The sequence below is a fragment of the Bos indicus genome, chromosome 28 (genome assembly GCF_029378745.1).
Source record: "Bos indicus isolate NIAB-ARS_2022 breed Sahiwal x Tharparkar chromosome 28, NIAB-ARS_B.indTharparkar_mat_pri_1.0, whole genome shotgun sequence".
In the NCBI taxonomy this organism is placed as follows: domain Eukaryota; kingdom Metazoa; phylum Chordata; class Mammalia; order Artiodactyla; family Bovidae; genus Bos; species Bos indicus.
Window position 1 is genome coordinate 15,633,550 of NC_091787.1, and position 15,033 is coordinate 15,648,582.

General features: G+C 41.8%; 1 protein-coding gene across 1 annotated transcript in view; it reads right to left on the reverse strand.

Moving 5' to 3' along the window:
* CCDC6 (coiled-coil domain containing 6) overlaps positions 1 to 15,033 on the reverse strand; it is a 112,432-nt gene that overhangs the window by 32,266 nt on the left and 65,133 nt on the right. The window contains exon 3 of the mRNA XM_070781841.1: positions 10,289 to 10,417. Within this exon, the coding sequence (XP_070637942.1) occupies positions 10,289 to 10,417 (129 nt within the window). The remainder of the gene's footprint in view (positions 1 to 10,288; positions 10,418 to 15,033) is intronic.

Sequence of the window (15,033 nt, forward strand, 5' to 3'; positions counted from 1 at the left end):
AGACTGATAGCTGGTTGCCACCTGAAGAACTTCAGAACCTCCCGAAGTTATCAGCGCTGCCCTTCCATCTCCTGTCCATCTAATCCCACAGCCTATTTATTTATAGCCAAAGAGTACAAACCAGTACTGCTGTTTCAGACCTAAGTAGATTTTCAGTGCTTGCATTGCCGTGATATCAAACAACCCTCAAATCTGACAGTGTGTGTTAAACTGACAGGGTACTGAGTCAGAAATTCTTGCTGGAATGGAAACATCAGCTCAGTGCTGCATTCACTGCTTTTGCAATGCTGATCTCCATCTGTAACAGTCCTCCCTGTCTCCTTTTAAATTCAGTGTTCATGTCACAGGTACCCACTCTTCCATTACCAAACATCAAATTCTCAGGCAAACCCAAGCCCCTACTGACTACACTGTCTATGAGCACACAGCACCAGTGGATACAGCCGATTTGTAGAATATTCATTTGGAGGGTGGCTTTGTAATTAAGTCAGGTCAATGGACTGTCAGCTGAACTCCTTACTCGTCTTCAGTAGCTCTTCCTCCCATTGCAAGTTAATTAACATTGCACCAAGAGTTATTATGCTTCCCAAATAAATAACTTCTTTAATGGATAAACTTAGTGTATAAAAGTAGAGCTGGCTCATTTGAATTCACAGCCCTTCTCAGTGGACTGACACTCACCACCCAAAAAGCAGAAAAAGCAGGGGGCAGCCAAAAGACAGCTCCAACATTACCACACTTCTCTCTCAGGAGAGCATTTTCCCACTTAGAGAGAACCAGGATGCTCGCAGAGGTCAGGGAAGGAATACTTGGCAAAAAAGCCTGATGAGAATTGCAGCATGACCATGTGCTCAACTACAGAATTTTGAAAGGTATTAGTGGATCATCTCAATCTACTTTGAAAAGTTTTAGTCTGACCACCAAATTACCATCATTCCTATGTGAAAATATATTTTGAACTCCAAACATTTGACTTAAAAACCCAATTTTGGAAGGCAGCCCATGACAACTGCCTGTTCTGTGTACACCAGAAATACACAGAGAAGGGACTTCCCTTGCGGTCTGGTGGTTAGGACTCCACTGTGTTGCTGAGGGCCCAGGTATGGTCCCTGGTCAGGGAACTGTGATCCTACATGCTGTGTAGTGTGGCCAAAAAAAAAAAAAAAAGAACAGAAAAAATATATATACTGATAAAAAGACACAAAAAAATCACAAAGAATAGCAAGATAAATAGGGTTAGCCCTTGGGTTAAAGTATTAATAATATTGGTGGTAATTTATCATCACATCTTTTCCTGCTCCCACACAATTTTTAAAAATATTTATGTGTTTTGGCTGTTTTGGGCTTCCTAGTTGCAGCTCACAGGCATGGCTGCCTTATGGCACATTCCTTAGTTCCCCACCCAGGGATCGAATCCACATCCCCTGTATTGGCAGGTAGATTCTTAACCACTGGACCCAGGGAAGTCCGCCCCACACAATTTTTTAATGAACATTTACTATGCTTATAACAAAAAAATGGGAAGACAATATTACAAATTAACAATTTCCTAATTTAGGATATTAATTCACATACATAAAACACAGAATGAATTCATACACTCTGTTGCTGCTCCTGCTGCTGCTACTGCTGCGAAGTCGCTTCAGTCGTGTCTGACTCTATGCAACCCCATAGACGGCAGCCCACCAGGCTCCCCCGTCCCTGGGATTCTCCAGGCAAGAACACTGGAGTGGGTTGCCATTTCCTTCTCTAATGCAGGAAAGTGAAAAGGGAAAGTGAAGTCGCTCAGTCATGTCCGACTCTTAGTGATCCCATGGACTGCAGCCCACCAGGCTCCTCCATCCATGGGATTTTCCAGGCAAGAGTACTGGAGTGGGGTGCCATTGCCTTTTCCGTCATACACTCTAAGAGGAGAAATTATATTGAAGGCTCAGCTAGTTATCTGGAAGACTGAGAATCTTCCAGACAGCCTTGAGTTACTAACCTTCTTTACCACAGCTTGTGCATCTGTATAAAAACTAGATTTGTTCTTTGAAATGGGTAGAATTTTAGGACGATAATAATACCTTATTAATATTTAATATATGAAAAGTGACACTTTCATAGTTTACCAGCTCAATAAATTTTGCTTTTGTTCAGTGATAATGAAAAATCAAGGTCTTTTATGAAACAGATACACATATAATTAGTCATATTTATATGGTTTCCAGGCTTAAGTTTCCATCACTTTGACATCAGTGCAATATTATACAAATTTGCACAGTGGGTTCATAATTCTAGGGGACTCTTTTACCAAATAATCACCATCAGTGGAAAGCAAGCAGGTTTCAAAGTCTTGGGTATACAGGGTGTTTTTGCTACATCAAGAACACAATGGAGAAATCCTCGGGAAAGAACACATACCACAGTGCACGCTGCAAATACACTGTCACATCAGGGGCTACCTTCAGCTCATCATCTAAAATAAGCCTCTTTGAGAGACAAATATCATGTATCATGCAGAATTCAAAAAGGATACAAATCAACTTATTTACAAAAACAGACTCACAGACAGAGTAAACATCATTACTAAAGAGGGAAGGTTGGGGGAGGGATAAATTAGGAATTGGTGGGTAACACATAGATACAGGATTTAGCCATTTGCCACACATGTTTAGCTAAGGAGAATACTTTTTCTAAGTTGCCCACCAAATTCTTGTACTTTTTTTTTTTTTTAATGGACTTCGTGAAATGAACTTATGGTTGCCGGAGGGAAGGAACAGTTAGGGACTTTGGGAAGGTCATGCACACACTGCTATATTGAAGATGGATAACCAACAAAGACCCATTGTACAGCAATGGAACTCTGCTCAATGTCATGTGCCATCCTGGATGGGAGGAGGGCTTGGGGGAGAATGGACACATGTATCTACATGGGTGACTCCCAAGTACCACAACAGTATTAATGGGCTATACCCCAATCAAAATAAAAAGTTTAAAGTTATAAAGAACTGACTTCATCCATTCTAATTCCAAGCAACTAGAAAGTCTCAGTACAGTATCTCTGGATTCTATTGCCCTTACAGTACGTAGCACACCCATGCCCTACAAGTTCACAGGCAACGGCTTTTCCACCAGTGCGTGACCAGGGACATACATGCTTGGATCATGGTGAGGTGCCTCTTTCTTTATAAAGAAAACTCATTTTTAATTTTGTCCCTGCCATCATCTGTTCAAACTGATGCACAAGGCAAATGTTATCTGGGTGCTTCAAAATAATACCTGACAAGATGGAACACAGTCTTGGTACTTAATTGAAACAAGGCCTAAGGAAGGACTTCTTTCATTTCATATCCTGCAGAGGGACTTAATCTGTGTCCCTGACACAGCTCAACGTCTGCTCTCACAGGTGTGGAGGGGAGGCCCCTCAGCTGGCTTCATCACACTCTGACAGCTCCTCAATTACACATCAGCTGAAAAGAGAGCCTGCTGAAGCTCCTTGAGTACCACCTACCACTGCCCCTGGTTTGTTTACTACCAAGCCACAAACTCTCACTTATATTCCAGTATGCTCTGAGGCTTTTCTCCACCTCTCCCTGATAAGCAGTAGGTAGGGCTTTCCTGGTGGCTCAGACAGTAAAGAATCCGCCTGCAATGTGGGAGACCTGGGTTCAATCCCTGGGTGGGGAAGATCCCCTGGAGGAGGGCATGGCAATCTATTCTAGTATACTTACCTGGAGAATCCCATGGACAGAAGAGCCTGGCAGGCTACAGTCCATAGGGTCACAAGATTCAGACATGACTGAATGACTAAGCAAAAACAGCACAGGATGTCTGTACTTGACCTTCAGGTGACCCCCCCATCTTCAAAGATTTGCTACAAATCCCCATCAAGTTGACTTCAGGGTCTACTGTGACTATGTCTGGCTGTGTACCTTGTCTAAAATGTGAAGACACAGGTTGTAATATTTTACTTTACAAAATTAAAAGCAGGGCAGCAAATTATAATACACTATTATTCAGTTCAGTTGCTCAGTCACGTCGGACTCTTTGTCATGCCATGGACTACAGCATGCCAGGCCTCCATGTCCATCACCAACTCCCGGAGCTTGCTCAAATTCATGTTCATTGAGTTGGTGATGCCATCCAACCATCTCATCCTCTGTTGTCCCCTTCTCCTCCTGCCTTCAATCATTCCCAGCATCAGGTCTTTTCCAATCAGTCAGTTCTTTCCATCAAGTGGCCAAAGTTTCAGCTTCAGCATCAGTCTTTTCAATGAATATTCAGGACTGACTTCCTTTACGATTGACTGGATTGATCTCCTTGCAGTCCAAGGGACTCTCAAGGATCTTCTCCAACACCATAGTTCAAAAGCATCAATACTTTGGAGCTTCGCTTTCTTTATAGTTCAACTCTCACATCCATATGTGGCTACTGGAAAAACCATAGCTTTGACTAGATGGACCTTTGTTAACAAAGTAATGTCTCTGCTTTTTAATATGCTGTCTAGGTTGGTCATAGCTTTTCTTCCAAGGAGCAAGCATCTTTTAATTTCATGGCTGCAGTCACTATCTGCAATGATTTTGGAGCCCCATAAATAAAGTCTCTTACTGTTTCCATTGTTTTCCCATCTATTTGCCATGAAGTGATGGGACCGGATGCCATGATCTTGAATGTTGACTTTTAAGCCAACTTTTTCACTCTCCTCTTTCACTTTCATCAAGAGGCTCTTCAGTTCCTCTTCGCTTTCTGCCATAAGGGTGGTGTCATCTGCATATCCAAGGTTATTGATATTTCTCCCGGCAATCTTGATTCCAGCTTGTGCTTCATCCAGTCCAGCATTTCGCTTGATGTACTCTGCACAGAAGTTAAATAAGCAGGGTGACAATATATAGCTTTGACGTACTCCTTTCCCAATTTGGAACCAGTCTGTTATTCCATGTCCAGTTCTAACTGTTGCTTCTTGACCTGCATACAGATTTCTCAGGAGGCAGATCAGGTGGTCTGGTATTCCCATCTCTTTAAGAACTTTCCAGTTTGCTGTGATCCACACAGTCAAAGCCTTTGGTGTAGTCAATAAAGCAGAAGCAGATGTTTTTCTGGAACACTCTTGCTGTTTTAATGATCCAATGGATGTTGACCATTTGATCTCTGGTTCCTCTGCCTTTTCTAAAACCAGCTTGAACATCTGGAAGTTCATGGTTCACATACTGTTGAAGCCTCACTTGGAGAATTTTGAGCATTATTGTGCTAGTGCATGAGATGAGTGCAACTATGTGGTAGTTTGAGCATTCTTTGGCATTGCCTTTCTTTGGAATTGAAATGAAAACTGACCTTTTCCAGTCCTGTGGCCACTGCTGAGCTTTCCAAATTTGCTGGCATGTTGAAAGCAGCACTTTAACAGCATCACCTTCCAGGATTTGAAAGAGCTCCGCTGGAATTCCATCAGCTCCACTAGCTTTGTTCATAGTGATGCTTCCTAAGGCCCACTTGACTTCACATTCCAGGATGTCTGGCTCTAGGTGAGTGATCACACCATCATGGTTATCTGGGTCATAAAGATCTTTTTTGTACAGTTCTTCTGTGTATTCTTTCCACCTCTTCTTAATATCTTCTGCTTCTGTTAGGTCCATACCATTTCTGTCCTTTATTGTTCCCATCTTTGCATGAAATGTTCCCTTGGTATCTCTAATTTTCTTTACTATTGTTAGATGACACTTATTAGTGTTATTGCTAGTGTTAGACAACACTATATATTGTTAACAACACTATCCCTTGGTATTTCTAATTTTCTCTACTATTGTTAGACACATTATTATTAGTGTTATTACTAGTGTTAGACAACAGTGTGCATTGTTCACAACATTATTGTTGGAGGAAAAAGAAGACAAAGGTAAGGAAGATGATGATGAATATGAACAGCAGCTGTTGGGGGGGACTATCGTCGAGGTGATGTTTTTCATGTTTCTATTTCCATGTTTAGGTTTTCCACATTTTCTGGAAAGCGCAATGGATTAGTCTTATAATTTAGAAAGTTTAAGACTTCCATAATTTGAGATGAGTCTGTGAAATCAAACTTCAAACATGCACAGGGGTCATTAAGTTTCCTCTGTGCACGCGTGTGCGCTAAGTAGCTTCAGTCGTGTCCGACTCTGCGACGCTATGGCCCACCAGGTTTCTGTGTTCATGGGACTCTCCAGGCAAGAATACTGGAGTGGTTTGCCATTCCCTTCTCCAAGGGATCTTCCCCACCCAGGGGTCGAACCTGCGTCTCCCGTATTGGCAGGCAGGTTCTTTACCCGGGAGGCCCCAAGTTTCCTCTCCTTAATGCAAATGAAGGCTCGTGCAACATGGTTGTTCTCTGAAGAGCTCCTGCAACAGAGCCTGCCAGGGCAGCCGCCAGCATGAATGGAATTCTAACTAAACCCACTATGCCCAAATTACCCATGAACTGAGGAAATATCTTATTCCAACTTAAAAAAAAAAAAATCCACCAATCAAAGATGCAGACCTGAACACAAGCCACTAGCCACTCAATTAGCTGCTAAGTCACAAGGACAACAGATGATCTGTGCAACTCACTAGAATTAGTCATTGCAGCCATTAAAAATAAGCAGCACCAGAATTGTATGTGGACTGCTTGTGACATCAGCTGGCTTGTATTACCCGCTGGACAAGTAAGGCAGAGAGGCAGTCTTATATTCTTCACTCAGAACCACTGTACTAGGAGCTAGAAAGCGACACTGTTCCTTTCTTATTTGTGAAACTTAAAATATGCTAAATGTTTCCTTATTACCTTTTTAAAAAGTGAACAAAAAAATAATGGACTTTGCTGATAGTCCAGTAGTTAAGAATCCACTTGCCAATGCAGGGGACGCAGGTTCAACCCATGGTTCGGGAAGATTCTACATGCCGTGGAGCAACTGATCCTGTGCACCACAACGACTGAACCCAAATGCTGCAACGAGAAGAGCCACTGCGATGAGAAGCCTGCATACTGCGACTGAGCAGCCCCTGCTCCCCTCGACTAGAGAGAGCCTACGCAGCAAGAAGACCCAGTGCAGCCACAAACAGATACATAAAGAGAGCAAGAGCAACATGAAATTTCGTGCTGAGGATTGAAATTCATTCTAAAGCCTTGCTTCTAGGATAAAGTTATATATGGTGATGGACACTGGGAGAAGTGGGTGTTGCCCCTGGAAGCTGGGGTCTTCTCAAACCTCTGCAGTCACCTGACGTTGGCTAGTGGCTGAAGGGAACCACTTGGGCACCTTCCAACTCTGAGGCCTGCAGGAGTCGTAGTACGGCTCCGTGGCTGCCTCTGCAAGACACGCACTTTAAAGGCAAGGGTATGCCCTCAAAGACACCGCGTGTGCAGACTGTCGAAACCCCATCTCTTCCCCTGCCCAGTAACAAAGAAGACGGATTCAACTTTACGTCTTCGCCATCTTCTCTGTGTTCTCAGGACCTCTTCGCCATGCAGAACCTCTATCCACTGTTCACTGCGTAGCGTTCCCATTTCCGTCTCCTCACACTTCCTTGCTCCTGCAGCAAGGCTGGGCTTGGGTCTATCCAAGTCCATTACCCATGCCCTGAACCCACCCGACCCTACACTGCCTTCTGAAGTACAAATGACAGCTCTCCAGTAACCTGTCCAAATCCACACTTTATTTAAACTCTTCAACAAAGCAGAGCTAAGGCACCAGACCCAAAGGATAAATGCCTTCAAATAGCTTTTAGTTCTAAAAATGGGTTGTCAGAGAGAAGAGCAAAGGCATGACCACATATATATCCTCATATTGAGTAATATAACACCTGTCTTGGCTCTTCTTATAGTAACTTTAATATAGGATATATTATATTATACAGACTATGACATATATAGTATATATTATAATACAGATGACAATCCCAAAAGATGGCCACAAGAGAGGGTCAGAGCACACCCATGGAAACACAGACGAGACTTGTTTCTACTGTAGAACAGAAACGTTCTCTCCAAACACAGACTAAAATTACTCGTAGCTAAACAAAATAGAGTGAAATCCCCAACATTTAATCATCCTTGACACACCCAAAAGAAAGGGGGCAATGTTTTATGATGATGTTACATTTCTCCATCTTAATTAAAACAAGGACTTGATGTAATGACCTCTAATGGGAAAACACTCTAAAAAAGAGTGGAGGTATGTGTAACTGATTCACTGTGCTGTATACCTGAAACACGACACTGTAAATCAACTATACTCCAATAAAAAAAATTTTAATTAAAAAAAAACACAGACTTGATATCCCACAAACACTTTCACTTTTTTTTCACTTCATCCCACATCTGAAGTTAAGTTTCCAGTTAAGGACTTTACAGTGTACACGCTCCATTGTGGAAATCCATTTCTTTAGTGTTGAGTCTTACAATGGACTAAATCATTAACTGGGAAGAAGGTATAACTTGTGCCTAGTTTTCAAAGCATTTAGTTACTGAAGTTTCCAATGAGCCTTAACACGGGGAAGCCATCCATCCTTTCTCCCTTCTCTTTCGGACTAGGCCACTACTCCACCTTGTGGCCACAGCTAAACTTTGGGGGTCAGGGTTCCAAAGTCTCCTCTGGGACCTATGAGCAAATAAAAGGCAGAAGCTGCTTCCGTTACTGACAGCCATCACAGAGAAGGTGCCGACCAAGTAAAGTTCTCACAATGCCAACCAGGGTGAGGATTCCACTTGGCCACTTGGTTACATCTTGATTAACAATTACCAGTAACAAGTTTGTGGGACGTCAGGGGCTTACACAAGAATTTTCAAAACTAATGTGAATGGAACTGGCTACCATCTATCCTGGAAATTAAACAGGAGAACTTCGGAACAAGATGTTTTTAAGCTGTGAGAGGTGGAGGAGTCTTCTAAATTTGGAAACTGCATCTGAATTCCAAAGAGGAATAGTAGGACTAGATTACTCTGGATTTTTGCAAAATAGCCAGCCCATGGAAATGGAACTTTTTTGTTCTTTAACCTAGAAGGAATGGAAAAAAAATTTCAAGAGCATTATCCAAAGTCTTGGAAATCACTGTAACGCATCCTTTGATATAGGTAGATAGAAGAATAATACAAAAACATAAAAGTCAGTTCAATTAGTATAAAATAAACTCTCACTTTCTCTTACACCTGATAATCCCATAAAGATTCAGTCTCATGTACAGTGATGAAATGAGAATGGTCCTAAGGGTGATTCAAAAACCAGTTAGCATGGACTAAGCTCCATGTATGAAAGATGCTAAAGTTGCGATAAATCAGACAACTTTGCACAGAAGCCTTGGCCAAATCATCAAAATGATAATTGGGATCCAAATCATGAAGAGCTAGAAAATGTCAATACACTGAATTTTACATGGAAGCCAGGTAGCAAGCAGTACATTATGCTTGATCTCTTCCAACTTCAGGAAAATAAATTAGTGTGGGAATACTAAATAAATTATGCTAATAAATGCTAAATAAATTAGCGTTAGGGGCACTTGGGCCGGAGACAACAGGAACCTCTGCCTGGCACACCACCCGGCAGGACAGATAATGGTGGGCCACAATTCTGGGTTGGCAGATAAGGACCAGCCTGGCCTCCTAAGGCAAATGTCTACCAAGGGCGACACACAGACGGACGGTGCACCGTTGCTTTCTACCTTTCACACCTTTCTAAGCTCGCCACTCCTGAGTGGAGCTTGTGCTTCTCTTATTTACACATGGAAAACTTGGACCCCCACGAAGTTGATGAAGTTAATGCAAGGTCACAAAACGAATTAGTGGCTGAACCAGGATGAGTGACCGAGTCTAGGACTCTATACCTATATCAATAAATCTAGGTGGGAAAAGACAAGGTTCATACAAGGCTGCTAATAATTCAAAGACAAAAATGCTAATTGTTCTGAAGAACCCTTGAAGGAGAACTTTTTGCTCCACAGTCTCACTGTCTCAAGAACTTTCACAGAAGGGATCCTGTGGTTCAAAACATATTCTTCCCTCTTTTGCAAAAGGAACCTAACATTTCCGGCCTATAAATCAGTACATCACAACATATCTCTCAAAACCATATTAGTTGTGGTTGAAAAGAACAAAAGAGCACGAGGGAGTAAGGATGTGCTCTGCAGAACTGTCAAGGCATGCTTCAGATAGAAGTCCCCACTGTGTGAAGACAAAGGTGAAAAATGTTTTTCACTGATATTCCACAGGACCTTTTAAAGTTTGAAAGAACAGTCGATATGAGAAAAAAAAAAAAAGAACTATCCTAATTAAGGATACAGAGAGAGAACCATACATTTTTACCTGTTCTAAGGTAAGCTGTTTAGAAATGGTATCATTCTCCAGTTTTTTAATTTTCTTCATCAGTTTGTTGACCTGGAATTCCTGCTCCTGCTCAAGATGCTGTTCTAGTTCAGCTTTCTCATGCTGCAACTGGAAAATGAAAAAAAAAAACACAGATGTGGAAATCAAGACACTCAAAAGCCATGATAATGCTGGTTTTAAAAGCTGGTTAAACCAAGTATAGGAGGTCATCATAAAACTTACCTTACTCATTTCTGCTCGTATATCCAAATGTACACCTAACAACCTGCTCCTGATTCTTCTAACTTATAACCAAAAATTATAGTGCATAATCAGAGGCACTTGTCTGTATGCATGTACACATATGTGTGTGTGTGTGTGTATATATACACGTATACATATGTGTGTATGTATATATATGTATATCAGAACATCAAACCATGATGAAATGCCTATTTAAATTCTGAAGAACATGTAAGTGGTCATCTCTGTAGGGAAGAACTGGGGATGAGGAAAGGAAGGAAACGTACTTTTCAGCCCATATATAACCCTTGGAGACTTGAAAATTTTTATACCTTGGCCATAAAAATTATTTAAAAAATAGAAAATTTGCAACTGTCAGTTTTTATTAAATGAATTACAGTTTACCTGCATTCACGCCATTTACTTGCATTCATACAATGTATGTAGAGAGGGAAGAGAAGTTACAATCACCAAAAATACCTGGTCAAGTATTCTGAATGCTATTTACGAGTGTACTAGTAAGCATACTTGGCAAAAATCAGTACGAATAATTAACTTCTTGTAATGACAACAACCTCACACCTTCTACATTTTTTCTGAAAACCAAGAGGGAAAGCCTCTTATTTATGCAATTTAAAGATAAGGTTATGGTGCTATTACAAAAGAAATCTTAAAAAAAATGTACTCCAAACTTCAAAAGAGAATAAAAGAAATTCAGTGACACACAACTGGGGTTCTCATGAATCACTGTGCCTTATTTACAATGTTCTCAGTTGGGAGGGGCTGTTGATTCATAGTAGGGGAATAGGAATGAGCCACAGGGCCTGATTTTTCAGAACCATAGGCAAATTAAGCAAAAGCTATTAAAAACAATGAAGCACACAGTTTGATTTTGAGGTCTAAGATGACCACTGCTCCCTAATTCTACCTCCAAAACCATTTCTTCAGGCAGGTGCTGCATACCATGCTTGTGTTAGGCAAGCATGACAACCCCCATATCTACTGTGATAAAACAGGTTACCAGACCAAGGTAATTCAGCTGGAACGTGGCAGAGCCTGGGGCCCAAACCATGCTCTAAACTCTAAACCAGAGTCCTCCTACCAGATCCTGAGCAAACCTGAGGGGCTGGCTGAACACTCTTCCGTCCGCAAGTGCCTAGTGTGGCCCTGGTGTTCGGAAGGTTAAATGGCTAAATACAGACATGGATGCGTGCCCAGGGAAAGCTATGTGTCTTTGTGAACCCGTAGAGGGTGCACTGGACAAGAGAGAGCTCAGTGGGCCTAAATACCCCAAAGGTTATACTTAACCATCTCCTCATTTGAAACAATTTCCATTGCTCTGAAAGTACTGTGCTGCTGCTGCTGCTAAGTCGCTTCAGTCGTGTCTGACTCTGTGTGACCCCATAGACGGCAGCCCACCAGGCTCCCCCGCCCATGGGATTCTCCAGGGAAGAACACTGGAGTGGGTTGCCATTTCCTTCTCCAATGCATGAAAGTGAAAAGTGAAAGTGAAGTCGCTCAGTCGTGTCCGACTCTTAGCGACCCCATGGACTGCAGCCTACCAGGCTCCTCCGTCCATGGGATTTTCCAGGCAAAAGTACTGGAGTGGGGTGCCATTGCCTTCTCCAGAAAGTACCATACTTGGTGTTTAAAAAGAAAACAAAATGTTCAAAATCTGACATCGTCTTTCAACATGGGAAACCTTGACTAAACAGATGCTGGGTTTCCTCCAACTGTTTTTTATATGCAACTCCAAAAGAGCTGGTCAACCTTGCAGGGACTCAGAAAGCAAGCAGATGTGAAGAGGTGCTTACAGTGACAAGTCTATTTTTAGCTAGCTCATTAAAATTCAGGTTCTGGAAGATCAAGCAGTAATTAAAAGAACTAAGAGGAATGGTCAGAGACTGAGAACAGTTCTCAGCATTTCAGACACAAAGACTCCCAATGGGACAGGCATCAGTTATGAGGGAAAAAAAGCAGAACAAGTACATCTTCATCTGACTCTTGCATTCTATAAAAATCACCTGTGTGGTGTGTCTTCCACCTGCACAGTAGAGGCAGAAGGGAGTGAAATCTATAGTTAAGACCTTATCTTTGCCCTAAAATAGTTTATGAATGCTAAGCTTAAATGATATCTACTGGTTTTAGAAAAATGAATTTCTGTCTTAAAACTTTTAAACTTTTTGCATAGTTTTCTTTAAATATTAGATGTGTTTTCCTCCAATATGTTTTTTTTAAATATTGGCTGCACCATTCTCAGTTGTGGCACGCAGGATCTTTGCTGCATCATGCGTGACTTTTCACTGCACAAGGATTCTCTAGTTGTGGTGCACGGGCTCCATAGTTGTGGTACACGGGCTCAGGAGTTGTGGTATACGGGCTCAGGAGTTGTGGTACACGGGCTCAGGAGTTGTGGTACACGGGCTTAGTTGCTCCACAGAATGTGGGATCTTAGTTCCCCGACCACGGATCAACCTGCGTCCCCTGCATTGCAGGGTGGATTTTTAACCACTGGACTACCAGGGAAGTCTCTCCAATATGTTCTCAACTGCTGCCACTTTTATTTCAAAGAGCCTCCTTCTTCCCTTTTTTTTAGTGTTATACTTGTGCTCTTAAGTAAATTAAAATAATAAAGAGAAATCGCTCAGTTGTATCCATCTGTTTGCGACCCCATGGACCATAGCCTGCCAGTCTCCTCTGTCCATGGAATTCTCCAGGCAAGAATACTGGATGGAGTGGGTAGCCATTTCCTTCTCCAGGGGATCTTCCCAACCCAGGGATCAAACCTGAGTTTCCTGCATTGCAGGTGGGTTCTTTACCATCTGAGCTGCCAGGGAAGCCCAAAACAATAAAGGATGCAATCTAATGTCAAAAAATCTCTCCCCCAACCCAGGCAGCAATTTGTCACAGAATATTAATCTGAGCAAAGGTAAGATTCTCATTGTCCTAAAGGAGAAGACTCATATACAGACAGATGGGCTGATACCGTCAGTAACTGATAAGGTATTTCCTTTAAGAACACTGATTCAGCTAGTAATGAAATCTATAAAAGCTCTCAATTTTAAAAGGCTTTTTCCTTTCAAGAGCTGTACCCAAAGGAAAATGTGATGGTGAAGCTGTTGTTACCAAAACTCAAGCGAGGTCCCTGGGTTATACGAACCGTTTGGAAAATATCAAGCCATCCTCAGATATAACTCAGCCAAACACTCACAGTTTTCAACATCCCCCAAAGACAGACCTGGAGCAAGCAGCTGTGCTGCCTGTTTTGCTCTGTCATCTCTCGGGTGACAGACCATCTAGGGGCAGGGAACAGAGTTAGTGTTCCAAACAGAACACTGGACACAGAAAGTCTGGTTCTTCCCTGGAACCAAGAAACCACCAAGAAAAAGAGAAACACAGCAAGAAATACAAAACAACCCCCCAGAACAATCATGAGAAGAGAGTTAAGATGGGCAAGAAGAGAGGGCAGAGAAAGAGATATTGAGGAATTAACAGCCACAGAGTTTTCCTCGTGACAATGAACCTGAGAAAATTTCAGAAATTATTTGTTTCAAACAGATACCATGTAAATTCAAGCTATTTGGCCCCAACAGGACTTGAATCAACACCCTGAATCCATCTATTTTATTTTAGTTTTTATTTGGCTGCGCCTCACGGCATACAGGATTTTAGTTCCCCAACCAAGGACAGAACCCACGCCCCATGGAGTGGAAGCATGAAGCCCTAACTACTGGACTGCCAGGGAATTCCCTCCACCTGCCTGTGTTAAAGCTGTAGTCCATGACACCATAAACAAAAACCATAAAAGGAAGACTGGTTTAGGTGACCCAGGACATATCAGAGATGATTTCCTGGTGGCTCAGTGGTAAAGAATCTGCCTTCAGTGGAGGAGACCCAGGTTGGATCCTTTGGTTGGGAAGATTCCCTGGAAAAGGGAGTGGCTACCCACTCCAGTATTCTTGCCTGAAGAATCCCATGGACAGAGGAGCCTGGTGGGCTATGGTCCATGGGGTCACAAAGAGTCAGACACAACTGAGTGACTAACACTTTCACTTTTACTTTTCAGGACCTATCAGAAAAACTAAACTCCAGGTTCATTTCTGAGTAGCATCTTCAAGATGGGTATAAAATTTAAGACATGATTTTAAATTTTTAATCAAAGGTCTAAACGTCGTAAGCAATTCTTAACCTTACTAATCAGGTCAGAGATCCTAAACTGGAACAAAAATCAAACTGAGAAGTAAACAGGCAAGTAAATTCTATTAATGTGCTTGGAAAAAAAAAAAAAAACTCACTTGCTTGCCTTTAATATATCTAAAGTAAAATGCTTAGGTAGATTAAAATTTGTTGTCAGAATCAGCATTTCCTGTAAATATACTTACAAAGTCAATCTCACAGATTATGGAAGAGCTTTAGAACTCTTAACTGTGCAATATATTGTACCATTAACAACAAAAAAACCTTGTAGAATGGAAATTACATAACTGACGATCCACAGCAGC